The sequence below is a fragment of the Melopsittacus undulatus genome, chromosome 4 (assembly GCF_012275295.1).
Source record: "Melopsittacus undulatus isolate bMelUnd1 chromosome 4, bMelUnd1.mat.Z, whole genome shotgun sequence".
Lineage (NCBI taxonomy): Eukaryota > Metazoa > Chordata > Aves > Psittaciformes > Psittaculidae > Melopsittacus > Melopsittacus undulatus.
This window is the reverse complement of record NC_047530.1, coordinates 74,346,242-74,360,069: the sequence shown is the minus strand read 5'-3', so window position 1 is coordinate 74,360,069 and position 13,828 is coordinate 74,346,242. Positions and strand designations below refer to the sequence as shown.

The 13,828-nt window shown below is 40.2% G+C and overlaps 1 protein-coding gene across 9 annotated transcripts in view; it reads left to right on the top strand.

Moving 5' to 3' along the window:
* MBD5 (methyl-CpG binding domain protein 5) overlaps positions 1-13,828 on the top strand; it is a 154,665-nt gene that overhangs the window by 106,901 nt on the left and 33,936 nt on the right. For all 9 annotated transcript variants that reach the window (XM_034061414.1, XM_034061413.1, XM_034061412.1 and 6 more), the window contains 3 exons: positions 5,414-5,516; positions 6,179-6,359; positions 9,481-11,619. In XM_034061414.1, the coding sequence (XP_033917305.1) occupies positions 5,414-5,516; positions 6,179-6,359; positions 9,481-11,619 (2,423 nt within the window). The remainder of the gene's footprint in view (positions 1-5,413; positions 5,517-6,178; positions 6,360-9,480; positions 11,620-13,828) is intronic.

Here is a 13,828-nt window from a genome sequence, read left to right as displayed (position 1 = left end):
TATTATTCAAACCTTTTGCAATGAAACTAACCAGAGTTTTAGTTATATGCCACATCTGAGACATTAAGAAATCTCTGCTGTCTTTTGCCAATTCCCAGATGCACAGGCATTGCCTTTTCCTTGCACCAGCATGGGCTTTTTGTAAAAGGCTTTGCTGGTTGCATTCAGCACCATGATCAGATGTACAAACGGTTCATGAGTGATAAGGCAGAGTGAGACTGTCTTCTGTCAGCAGCAAGCCTTCAGCTCAGTTTATGCAGTGCCATGGAGCTTTATCCTGACAGTCTGTAGCTCTTCCATAAGTCCTTTCTGGCTTTATCTTCCAGGTCTCAACTATATTTCTGTGGTTTACTTACTCTCTTTTGAAAGGAAATTGAAGTGGTGCAACTCCTTAGTAGCTGCAGAAAATGTTGGGGTTTATATATCCTGTAAAGATCCTTTGTCCAGTAACACTGACATTCTCCAGCAAGACTTACTTCTGTAGATTCCACACATTTTTCATGTAGGAAAGACAAGAACACAAGCCTAATCCAAAGTTTAAAGTATCCCTTTTTAAATAAATACTCATGTTTGTTTAGCTTATTGGATTTTTGTTGTTATTTGATTGTTTGTTAGCTTATTGGATTTTTTTTTTTGCTTCTCACTGGAATAGTCAAAGAAATGCATGGAAATTACTATTAAATTAATGTGTTCAGACAAACAGACTATAAATTAAATGTTATTGGAAAAAAGATCAAAGTTAACTTTAACAAAATATGGGTACATCAGGTTTACATTACAGAATTCTAAATGATTATCAGTTAATTATTTGCTTAATCTTACTCCACTAGTTGGTGATTAAAATAACCACTTCTTCACATTTTATGTATTACCAATACAAAATTCTTTAATGAGTCAAAGCATACTCCTGTTTTACACTAAACTACCATAAAACATCAAATGCATTCCAGTGTTTCTTGTTTATATTCTCAATTAGCAGAATCAAACAAAATCCATGTTAGTGATATGCATGTCAACGATAAATCACCTTCCCCTTGTATTTCTCATTACAGCTGTAATTTACTGGGCCTCTGCCTTAGTTAAAAATCAATGAGAAAGACAAAGTTGTTGGTAGGTTAATTTTTTTTTCCCCATCATCTACGTAGGCAGGCATCAAGACATATAATGCTTTGATAATTTTATATGCCTGATGGTCATACCTGCTTTTGAACTTCATTTTCTGCAGCTGTAAGAAGCAAGCCACAAAGCTTGCGCTGCTTCTTCAAGCATGTATCTTACATGTTTATAAATCAGTAAATATTGGTATAATTCTGACAGTTACTTGCTTTTCTATTTTTTTTAGCGTTTTCTTTATTCAGGGAGACTTTAATATTTCTGTTCTGAATTGCCTTACACAAAACACTTGTTTTATTCTTGTTGATTCTGTTAGGTTTACTAGCTACGTTTTTCAGCTTGGGGAAGCTGGTATTATTTCTGCCCTCTTCCCAAGTTTAGACCGTGTATTTTTTTTCTCTTTAATCTAATGGTCAATTTTCTGATTGCCTTCTGTAAGCCCTTCTGATTAAGAAAAGTTGTTTATCATGGTCCACAACTCTTACATTCTTGTTTGGTGGAAGTCACATGGTAGGATATATTAGCTGGGAGGGATGGAAGTCAAATAGTCTAACCTCCTACTTGACATGGAGCACCTGCAGCACTTGATCAGGTCAGCCCTTTATAAGGAAGGGTTGGTTTCACCAGCTGCATCTTCACAGATTGAGTTTCAACTGCCTCTCTAGGTAACCTGCTCCAGTGCTGCTCTGCCTTTCTGAAGGAACAGCCACCCTGAAAATATACACAGCATTTATTGAGAGAATGAAAGGCCAAACAATATTGACTCAAAAGCTGTCCAAGGGAAAATCAGTGTATCATTTAAGAGCTGACATAACTTAACTAGCTGAATAAGGACTCATTCTAGTTATTCTTCCTTCCAAGTGCAAGGTCCTACACCTGGGTTGGAGCAATCCGAAGCACAGCTCCAGGTTGGGCAGAGAAGAGTTTCAGAGCAGCCCTGTGGAGAAGTACTTGGGGGTGTTGGTCAATGAGAAAATGAACATGAGGCAGCTTCAGTGTGTGCTCACAGCCCAGAAAGCCAACAGTATTCTGGGCTGCATTGAAAGGGGCGTGACCAGCAGGTTGAAGGAGGTGATCCTGCCCCTCTACTCTGCTCTCATGAGACCTCACTTGGAGTCTTGTGTGCAGTTCTGGTGTGCTCAACATGAAAAGGACATGGAAGTGTTGGAACAAGTCCAGAGGAGGCCACAAGGATGATCAGGGGACTGGAGCACCTCCTGTATGAAGATAGGCTGAGAAAGTTGGGGCTGTTCAGCCTGGAGAAGAGAAGGCTGCATGGAGACCTCATAGCAGCCTTCCAGTATCTGAAGGGGGCCTATAAGGGTGCTGAGGAGAGACTCTTTATTAGGGACTGTAGTGATAAGACAAGGGGTAATGGGTTTAAATTTAAACAGAGGAAGTTTAGGTTCGGTATAAGGAAGAAATTCTTTACTGTTAGGGTGGTGAGGTACTGGAATGGGTTGGCCAAGGAAGTTGTGAATGCTTCATCCCTGTCCGTGTTCAAGGCCAGGTTGGACAAAGTCTTGGGTGATATGGTTTAGTGTGAGGTGTCTCTGCCCATGGCAGGGTGGTTGGAACTAGATATCTTAAGGTCCTTTCCAACCCTAACTATTCTGATTCTATAAAGTGTGCTTGCTTTTCTAACAATTGTCAACAGTTGCTTTGGAGCAAACCCATTAATTAACCAGTTTTTATTACGTGATAAAAGCACTGAGTCTCAGTGATTTTCTAGGTAAAATAGTGCTATTGCCTTAAAGTAGCACCTAAATGTTTTCCTCAGCTTACTGTTCATGAAGTCATCGGTGGAATAAACTGAGGAAAGCACTTTAATAAAGGGAACAGGTATCTCACCCATCAGTAACAAATCCAAATATATTTTATCATTTGCTCTTCCTTGGTTTTTTGGGAGGCCTAAAACTTCTGGATTACCTAGGCGCTGAAAAAAGCTGGTATTTTCTTACATGGGAAGCTGTGGATTATCCCTCAAAGTATAGGACCGTGAGGAAATTTATGCGCACAGAAGATAACTTTGCGATTAAACAGGTCTGTCCAGGAAAAAGGCTTTTTTAAAAATTTTGTTGATTCTTATGAACAAATAACTATGCATATATGCATGGCTTTAAACTGAAAGAGGGTAGGTTTAGATGAGATACTAGGAAAAAATTCTTCCCTGTGAGGGTGGTGAGGCCCTGGTGCAGGCTGCCCAGAGAAGCTGTGGCTGCCCCATCCCTGGCAGTGCTCAAGGCCAGCTTTGAGCAACCTGATCTAGTGGAAGGTGTCCACTGTGGCAGAGGGGTTGGAACTAGAATGATCTTTAAGGTGCCATCCAGCCCAAACCATTCTATGGTACATGTTCAGTAGGACTGCTAAATCCCACATGCCACAGATTCAGTGGACAGATCTGCACTTTTCTGGTAAGAGTCAGTATCCCAACCTTCCTTTTCACCCACTGATGGTCAGTGCATTGGATGTGTGCCTATGCAAACCACACACCAAAGAAAGATATTTAAAATTGCTTTACCCTAGAACTAGGAGGGTGCAAAATGAACTCTTGATGGTATAGCTTTACTCTTGTTGCTCGGTTGTCCTGTTTCACCAATGCAAATAAAATGCCATCCTGACTCTAGAGCATATTCTGAGGGACAGCTTTTAACATGAGTTTTTAAGTGTCACAGCAAGTGTCTGTAAAGATTTTGCATGTAGGTGAGATAGTGTAGAGTAAATGCCAGTCTGAGTTTCTCCGATGAGAAGCTGCTGCATCTTTAAGTGTGGATCATGTGTGGGGTGAGCAGTTGCTCCTGCGTGTATAGTCAAGGCAGGCTGGGAAAGTCCAAAGTGGTCAGCCAGCGCTGGAAATGCAGACCTGTAGAGAACAAGTGAAACTCACCAAGTTAAAATATGATAATGGAAGCATCGTGGTTTAACCAGTTTATAACTGAAATGAAGATACAGAAAAATAAAAAGTAATTTTCCTCTGCTTACCAAGTATTTCAGCTTAAGACTGGGAAGGTGACCTGACCTATCGCTTCATATCTGTACCATTGTTTTTAGATTGCTCTTTAATTGTAGAACCTTAGAATGGTTTGGGGTGGAAAGTATCTAAAAGACCATCCAGTTCCAAGCCCCCTGCTACTGTCAGGAACACCTTCCACTGGACCAGGTTGCTCAAAGCCTCATCCAGCCTGGTGTTATCTTGCTTACCCACAGAACTGTCACTGTTACATGGTGACGTGGAGAGTTCTCTCTGAAATAACTGTTTCAGGTCAAGTCAGGCAAATAAATTACTTATTTAAATTGTTGTCATAACTATAAATGTCACTTGCTGGTGTTGCTTTACATGTTACTTGCACAGAATTAAGTGTTTATACATTTGGGTTTAAGAAAGAAAGTTCATCATAGTTAAAATAAGGACTGTTTACAGCTGCATTAAGAACCAGTGGTTTAGCTGTCCTCATAAATTACTGTATTCTTTCCCTGATAAACAGCTTAGATGGCCAAGTAATAAAGAGCAGTCTGGAAGTTAGAGGCTTGTGACATAAGAACTTTTTCATCTTATGAATAAGTGATTTTGCCGTAACAGAATTTTCAGTGTCCTATTTTTGGATGTGGAGATAATGATTTTTTGGTGGGAGTTAGCGAAATCCAAGTGCAGTTTATCAGAAACTCACTGGACTGCCTTCTTGGTATAATATTTCTCACTTTCAGTGAGAGGGTTGAAATTTTAGCTGAATGAAATCAAATTGTTTATGCAACTAAGAGACATGACCACAACAGGTTTTATTACTGTGGTCCCTTTGCTGTATGTGTCTTCTCATACTTGCAGCACACTTCTGTGGGTTTTTTCTTTTTAAATGAGGTCACAGTCCTAAAAAATACAGATGAATGTCATGCCTGCATGGAGCTGCAGTGATGTGATAGAAGGGAAGGAGGTCCACGGGGACTGCACTCTGCCTGTGTTTCACTTAATAGGAGAGAGGAGGGAGAAAAATAATCTCTTAGTGTAGTTAAGCAGTAGTTAAGGCTTTCAAGCAGGGCTTTAATGTGAATATTAAATATCAATAATATGAGATTCTTTCTTATTTCTGCATTTCCTCTGTTTTTTATAGTAAAATCTTATTTTAAAATGTGGTTTGGTGAGCTGGTTTTGATAAGGACCATCTCAGTTCCTGACTAAAAGCAAGAAGTACTATAAAAAAAAATCTCAGCTGTGTTATCATAAATACTCTGTATGTGAGCTGTTATGATGGTAACTAGAAGTCATGATATATAGCTTGTATTCATCCTTTCTGTTCCTTTACAGTCCCAGTGGGTCTTTATTATCCTGCTTGGAGCAGGTGAAGACTTACTTGCTGACTGATGGAACATGCAAGTGTGGCCTAGAATGTCCTCTTGTTCTTCCCAAGGTAAAGAAAAATATCATTATGGATCTCTGTACTATAATCCTTATGAGCTATGTCAGCTGATGTGCTATGCCATGCTAGTCGTTGCTCTGATCTTATATATTAAATGAGATAAGTGGTATATACCCAAAGATTTACCATAAAATTTACAAAAAATTAATCTGCTCTCTGTCCTTTTCCCTCATGGAAAACATCTGACTCAGGTTTTGTGGTGTTTGAAGATTTTACTATTAAACTGGAAACCTTCTGTCACCAGCATCACGTTAACATGGGAGAACCAGAGTGAAACACTGATTTATGTAATAGCTTCAGTATCAGCTTCACAATTTTATATTCTATATATAAAGTAAAACTTTTCTTCTTAATCACAGGGCAATCTCAAATACACATGGTCCTTTCTCTTTGTCCTCCATACTCTTGAGACCAAGGAGGATTAAATTTCTGTTGCTAGATGACAACTTCCATGGCTGTTACTGATTATATTTGCTTTTTATTTATAAACTTGAAATGTGCTATGAAGGTATCTCTTGGGCAGTGTAGGAGCAGTCAGATAGCTCTACGGAACTGGGGCAAATTTAATTCTATGTAAAATTTTTGGTTTAGGTATATTTGGTGAGTTTGCTACCTCTAATGGCTATTTTAAACCTTGGAATTTTTACTCTTAGGTCTTTAATTTTGATCCTGGAGCTGCTGTGAAGCAAAGAACTGCTGAAGATGTTAAGGCAGACGAAGATGTCACCAAACTATGCATACATAAAAGGAAAATTATTGCTGTGGCTACACTTCATAAAAGCATGGAAGCACCACATCCTTCACTAGTTCTAACTAGTCCTGGTGGTGGAACAAGTAAGTAAAACCATACAGAATCATTTGGTTACTTGATTTTAAATATATGTAATTATTATGCAGAACCACCCCCAAAAGTCTAATGTATCTATGAGCAAAATAGTAAACAGATCCATGTTAAAAATTGAGGTAGTAATTAGAGGGATGTAGGTGGTTAGAAAATGAGTCTAAAAAGCAGGTCAGCACACATTTAAGAGCATGATTTTCTTGGAAAAGATATCAGATTGTTCTAGACAAAGAAAATACATTAGCTCTCATCTTTTGGAACTGTAGTAATATGTCTGATATTCTGTCACATGGGAAATTAGAGAAGCAGAATAAAGTGATTATAAAGAGATTAGAATGTGGCTAAGGACTTGACTAAATGGGAAATTGTATTGCAAGGCAGAATATACAGTAAGAGAAGATCTCCACTGTAATTTCTGAAGGATTATTTGGGGGGACCAACCTGGATTAGCATCTTAATGATCTATATCAACAAAAATGAGGCAATTTGTTGATGGGTGAAGTTGACAGGTATTGGCAAAACAAGAGAAGATCAAAACATGTTGAAAAACTGGGGGAATCATAGAGACCAGGAGTGAAAAGGAAAGGTATAGCTACAAATTCTGTTAATTGTGAGGTCATCCACCTGGTGACCAGTGAAAAAAGCTGTTAGCTGTAAATTACTGAGAAAGAGGACCTTGGTATAGTAGCTGATCAAAGATGTCTGTGAACAGTACCAGATGGCAGTGTAGTGCAGATCAATGTGACTCAAAGAGAAGTACAAATGTTGTTGTATGTGTACTGCCTTCCTGCACTGCTGTTCTCGCTAGCGGCACTCAAGCTGAAATAGAGCAGAGGCTTTGCTCTTAGTGAACTGCAAAGCCTGTTTATGGAATTAATCTAGAAGTGTTTAGCATGTTCAGCCTAGCAAAATGGTGGCTGAAAGGAGATGTGATTGCTGTCAATAAAAGCATCAGGAGAATCACTACAGAAATAAAGCTCCTTAAGCTGAAGGACAAAGTTAGCACTGAAAGAAATAGCTACAAAACCAGAATTGCATAGAAACTTCAATTGAAAATGAGGTACTTTGTAAGGATTACAAGAAAAGGTTCTGAAGTAGTCTTACAAATCCAAATGGTTAGCACAAAGGGGTGAAGTTTACTTTTAAGACAGAGATTGAAAAGTTTATGGTTATATACTCTGATACACACAACTTCTGGGAAATGGCCCTTGATAATCTGACATTTCTTTTGCACCCCTATATTGCTGGCTAATTGCTAACCACTTTGTAGCTTGACTTCAAAGTGGAAAATTTTAAGAGCATAAAAATAAATATTATATTTCAGATACAGAGACAAGTCTGAGAAACCAGTGCTACTTGTAGGACCAATGTGCTCTTGCAATTTCAAATTGCTATTTTTTATTTTAAAGCTGTGTTTAAATTGCTTTTTGCAGTGCATTTTTGTAACTATCAGCACAATTTTTCAAATTACTATGCACTTTCTTTATTTTTTTATTCTTTGAGTCATCCTTAAATTACTCTTTTTTTTAAATTAGCAAAATTAAGGAGATAAACCCAACTAAATATTAAAGACATGAGTCACATTTATATGGTCATTCTTTGTTGATCAGAATTTTGTGCACTAAGCAAAGAAGAAAATTTCCCTATAAATTGGCTTTTGAAACAAAATGTCTCTTCATTTATGCACACTTACATTTGACTATGCTTAGGTCCAGCATTCAAGGTGAGGGTTCTCATACTCGTTTTGCAGTTCAGTCTTGAAATTTGTCCCCTAAAAGAGACTTTGGTTGTATTTTGGGAAAAGTAATATGTTTGTTTCTGTCATGATGTAGCTGGTTGAACAAATAGAATGAAGGGAGAATTGTCAGTGCCATCTGTCCCCTATGGCCAGGCTGAAGGAAAGAAGGGAATTGGGTTCTTCTGAGTAAAGCAGTTTAAAGGCATCTCTGAATTCATTTGAACATGAAATCTTCAACTTGTTATTCAAGTTTAAGTTTACGTATTCAGAGGCTGCATGCCAAGTACTCCAAACTGAATTACAAATTCCCAGAGCAACAAAAACTGGCAGAAAGTCAACCAGACTTGGAGCTACTTTTGTGATGGTGTTTTTAAGGTAAAATGTTGAAAAAAAAAATCTTTTTAAATAAAACTGATACTAGTGGGCAGAAAACGATAGTGGTCTTCTGCTGCTAGGTAGGTCTGGTCTCAAAACTGGGATGTACAGGAAGATTTCCAATTGTAGAGGGGTTCACATGTCTGCATACATGCAAATATCCCCAAGGCCTTTATTCTGAAAACAAACATACAAGGTAGAGCCCCTTCTTAAATTTAGCATCTTCACCCCAAGCAAAGCTAGTTGCAGAAACTGCAGGAAACGCCTTAATTCAGTAAAGAAATGCAAGACATGATGTAACATACATCCTCACCTTTCTAGCACGGCAGTTCCCAGGAACAGATTAACTCTGTGGACTGGAACTCAGTGCCTTTGGTACCAGCAAGTGATGTGGAGCAGCCAGAGAAGCTGCACCCTGCATTGCACAGCCACAGTCTCTTCAGTCTCTCCAATTAAGTGCTTTGCTCAGTACAAATCTGGGCCAAAGTCATATGGCACAGCTCCCCATTCATCCTCAACGGTGACAGGATTTAGGGCAGGACCCTTTTCCGGGTGGGGTGAAGAGAAATTAGTCTAAACCCTTGCTGGGCTTTGTTCCTCCTGCATTCAATAGATGGTGCCAGAGGCTCCTTTTCCCTGCGACAGTGATAAGCCTGCTGCTCCTGCCAGCTCTTTGAGCAGCAGCCAAAGTGGTGATGCTGGAGATTCAGGAGTAGGACACCAGAGATGATGGTTAGAAAGAAATTACAAAAGGGAAGGAAAAAGATATAAAGTTGTCCATATTTATGCAGTCTTTACATGGGAATTAAGGTCTATACTATATAGTAGGGTAGCATGCACCATTCCACAACTACTTGGTGATTTAGGTATTATTTCTGTTGAGGCAAAAGTTTAGCCAAAAGGGTTTCTAGCTTTTATGAATATTTTCACACACAGCAGTTTTGCACTGAAATGTGGGATACCAGATTTCAAAACAGTAACTGTTTTGTTTTTAATATCAGGTGCAACTCCAGTAGTTCCTACTCGAGCAGCAACTCCAAGATCAATGAGGAATAAATCACATGAAGGAATTACAAATTCTGTGATGCCAGAATGTAAGACTCCTTTCAAGTTGATGATAGGGGCATCTAATGCCATGGGTAGGCTTTATGTGCAAGAAATGGCTGGAAGCCAGCAACAAGAACTTCATTCTGTCTATCCTAGGCAGAGATTGGGTAGTAACGAACTTGGACAGAAGTCTCCGTATCGTGGCAGTCATGGTGGGATGCCCAGTCCAGCTTCATCAGGATCACAGATATACGGAGATGGCTCAATCTCTCCTAGGACTGACCCACTTGGAAGCCCTGATGTTTTTACAAGGAACAATCCCAATTTTCATGGAGCACCCAACTCTAGTCCTATTCACATGAACAGGACACCTCTGTCTCCACCATCAGTAATGCTACATGGTTCTCCTATACAGTCATCCTGTGCAATGGCTGGAAGGACTAATATACCTCTTTCCCCAACCTTAACCACAAAAAGCCCAGTAATGAAAAAACCCATGTGTAATTTTTCAACTGGTATGGAAATACCACGAGCAATGTTTCACCATAAACCACCCCAAGGTCCACCCCCACCTCCTCCACCACCTTCTTGTGCTCTTCAGAAAAAGCCATTAACATCGGAAAAGGATCCGCTTGGCATACTTGACCCTATTCCTAGCAAACCAGTGAATCAGAATCCTGTTATCATTAACCCAACTACTTTCCATTCAAATGTCCACTCTCAGGTACCTGTGATGAATGTAAGCATGCCTCCTGCTGTCGTCCCTTTGCCAAGTAATCTTCCTTTGCCAACTGTAAAACCTGGTCACATGAACCATGGAAGTCATGTTCAAAGAGTTCAACATTCTGCTTCAACTTCCCTCTCTCCTTCACCAGTGACATCCCCAGTTCATATGATGGGATCCGCTATTGGAAGGATTGAGGCTTCTCCCCAAAGATCACGTTCTTCCTCCACATCATCAGATCATGGAAATTTCCTGCTGCCTCCAGTAGGACCACAGTCATCCTGTAGCGGAATTAAAGTTCCTCCCAGGTCCCCAAGGTCAACAATAGGGTCACCAAGACCATCTATGCCCTCTAGCCCTTCCACCAAGCATGATGGACTTAATCAATACAAGGACATCCCTAACCCATTAATTGCTGGAATGAGTAATGTATTAAATCCTCCAAACAATGCAGTTTTTTCTACTGCATCGGCTGGAAGTGGTTCCTTGAAGAGCCAGCCTGGTTTGCTGGGAATGCCTTTAAATCAGATCTTGAACCAGCACAACGCTGCCTCTTTTCCAGCAAGCAGTTTACTCTCAGCAGCAGCCAAAGCACAGCTAGCAAATCAAAATAAACTTGCTGGTAACAACAATAACAGCAGTAGCAATTCTGGACCTGTTGCCAGTGGTGGCAACAATGAAGGACATAGCACTTTAAATACCATGTTCCCTCCTGCTGCCAATGTGCTTCTACCAACGACTGAAGGGCAAAGTGGCCGAGCAGCACTGAGAGATAAATTGATGTCTCAGCAAAAAGATCCTCTGAGAAAAAGAAAGCAGCCGACCACCACAGTGTTGAATTTGCTAAGACAGTCTCAGTTGGACAGTTCTGGAGTTTCCAAAGCTGGATCTGATTTGATAAGAAAGCAAAGTCAGAGCTCTTTTCCCATCAGTTCCATGTCCCAGCTACTTCAGTCCATGAGTTGTCAAAGCTCTCACATGAGTAGCAATAGTACCACCAGCTGTGGGAGCTCAAATACTGCTTTACCATGCACTGGTAACCAGATGCATTTTGCAGACACCAGTATGAACTCTGGCAGTCTCCAGAACTCACTGGCACAGAGTTTACCCTTGCGAGGGGAAGGTGTACACTGCCAGAACACAAACACTAACTTTGTCCATGGTACTAGCCCAGGCACAACCAACCATCTTGCAGGTTTAATAAATCAGATGCAGGCTAGTGGGAACTGTGGGATGCTCAGTCAGTCAGGATTGGCTTTAGGAAATTCATTACATCCAAACCCACCTCAGTCAAGAATCCAAGCATCCTCCACTCCAGTGATACCAAACAGCATTGTTAGCAGCTGTAATCAAACAAGTCCTGAAACAGGTACGTTTCCTTCTAAAAGGATACCCCTATCTTTGACTGATTGGGAATATATGATGACTGTTTTTAAACTGGTTCCTCTTAGGTATCTACTTTTTTTCGCTTGTGTTTACCAATATGCAAAGTGTGCCTATTTTATGCTGATACACAGTTTCTCAAAAATAAAACAAGTAAAAAACAGTGGAAGACTAAAATATATCTCCTGCTCTCTAAACAAAATCATCCTGGCCTCCTTCCTGTGACAACTCTTGCTTCTCTTAACTTCCACACACTCTGCATAAGTGAAATCTGTCCATTTCCATACATACCAGAAGCTTTTGTCACGTCCCCAGATAAATAGGGTTGTTTTTTTTTTTTGCAGCATGCCCTGCTACTTCAACCATAGAATGCCATGGCTGAGCTGGCAGTCTGTGTCCAGGCTATACATGTGTTCTTTACTGCTTGCATTAAAGAATTGGTGTTACTGGTTATGAGAGCAGATACTAGTGCAGAAGTTTACATACAACTCTTTTCAAGGAAAGCAGTGAGGAATCATAGAATGGTTTGAATTGGAAGGGACCTTAAAGCTCATCCAGTTCCAACCTCGCCTGCCACGGGCAGGGACACCTTCCACTAAATCAGGTTGCTCAAAGCCCTGTTCAACCTGGCCTAGAACACTGCAAGGGGTGGAGCAGCCACAGCTTCTCTGGGCAGGCTCTCCCAGCACCTCAGCACCATCACAGGGAAAAAAATTGCTGAATCTTTGTTTGCCTTTAACATGGTAATTTTACTAAGCTGGTAGTTAGGTGGTTTAATAAACTGAAAGTGTGTAGAAAGAGATTTCCTGGTTTATTGATCAGTGAAGACTTGGAAAGGAAACAGGTGTGCTGCTGTTCCTATCTCTGTGCTGTGTAAAGATAAAAATGACACAGGTCAGAAATGTGTATTTCGTTTAACTACTGGTTGAACAAAGGATACAGTTTGAAAGATGGTACTGTGTTAGTTTCTTAAGCAGAAAGAAACCTTACATTTGATCTTTCATCTTGGTTAACTTGCAAAGTGTGTTTGATACAATCACAGCTAAACTACATCAGGTCAAACGAAAGTGACTGTAAGCATGCAAGCTGTCTCTCTCATTAGCCCAGGAAAGGACCTCATGTGTATTCCTCAGCTTCCTCCATGAGAGCTGCTTATTCTTTAAAATACAGAATAGAATTACATAAAAATAATTTTCTAATATTATGCTGGTCACAGTTTCTGATGATTTCTGAGTGTTTCTGTCCATTCCTGATGAAAAAAGGTAGTGTTTTTTTCCTTAGCTATATTGGTGGTTTGTGTCGCTGACAAGCAGCTATTAATCCTTGCATGGCTGTTTTGCCTTGTCAGTCTGACAAAGAGAAGTGTTTCCTGGTATAGTTTGTCTTAGAATTCTGAGACTTAGTACTCTCTTCTGAACAGAACAAAGATCTGGGATTGCCTTAGGAACGAACTTTCCTGTCCCACTAAACATTCTACAAAATCCTTTTAGCGGGAGCTCTGTTGAGTTCAGTGAGGACCACTGGTATGTATGGGTTCTTCTGCATTCAGAGTCATAGAACAGTTTGGGTTGGAAGTGATCTTAAAGATCATCTGGTTCCAGCTGCCCTGCTGCAGGAAGGGACACCTTCCCCTTCACCAAGTTGCTAAAAGCTCCGTCCAACCACTGCAGTATTATTGAAGCATTGGAATACTGTCAGCTTGCCCTCAGGAGAATAGAAAGGACTGAATGTTGCATGAGTTAAGAGCCTGTGTGTCAGCAGTTACCACCAAGAAGCTGAGTAGTAGTAATTCACCCTGTGTGGGGTAAGGGTTGTGAAAAGGTTCAAGATCAACAAGAGTTTTACATTACATTAAAGTTATCAATAAAATATCACTTTAAAGACTATTAAAGTGGGCTTCTGGGAATGAGAACCCAGGTTTATTCCATGTAGAGTCTTGTTCCTGGCTCATCATTGATCTAGCCTGAATCTGTAGCCATGCCCTGCTCTGGTATGGTGGTAGCTGGGACCATGCATGAAGGCTGCCTTTGGCTTGATGGAACTGATTGTCAGCATACCTATGCTAGTCAATGAGAGCTTTGGCCTGTATTGTCTTCAGGCAAGCTGGATTTCTTCCTGAGAAGACAAATGCGACACAACAAATCTGTGCATGTGTCAAAGCCCCATGAAGAAAGGTTTCAACATAAACAGCCAAT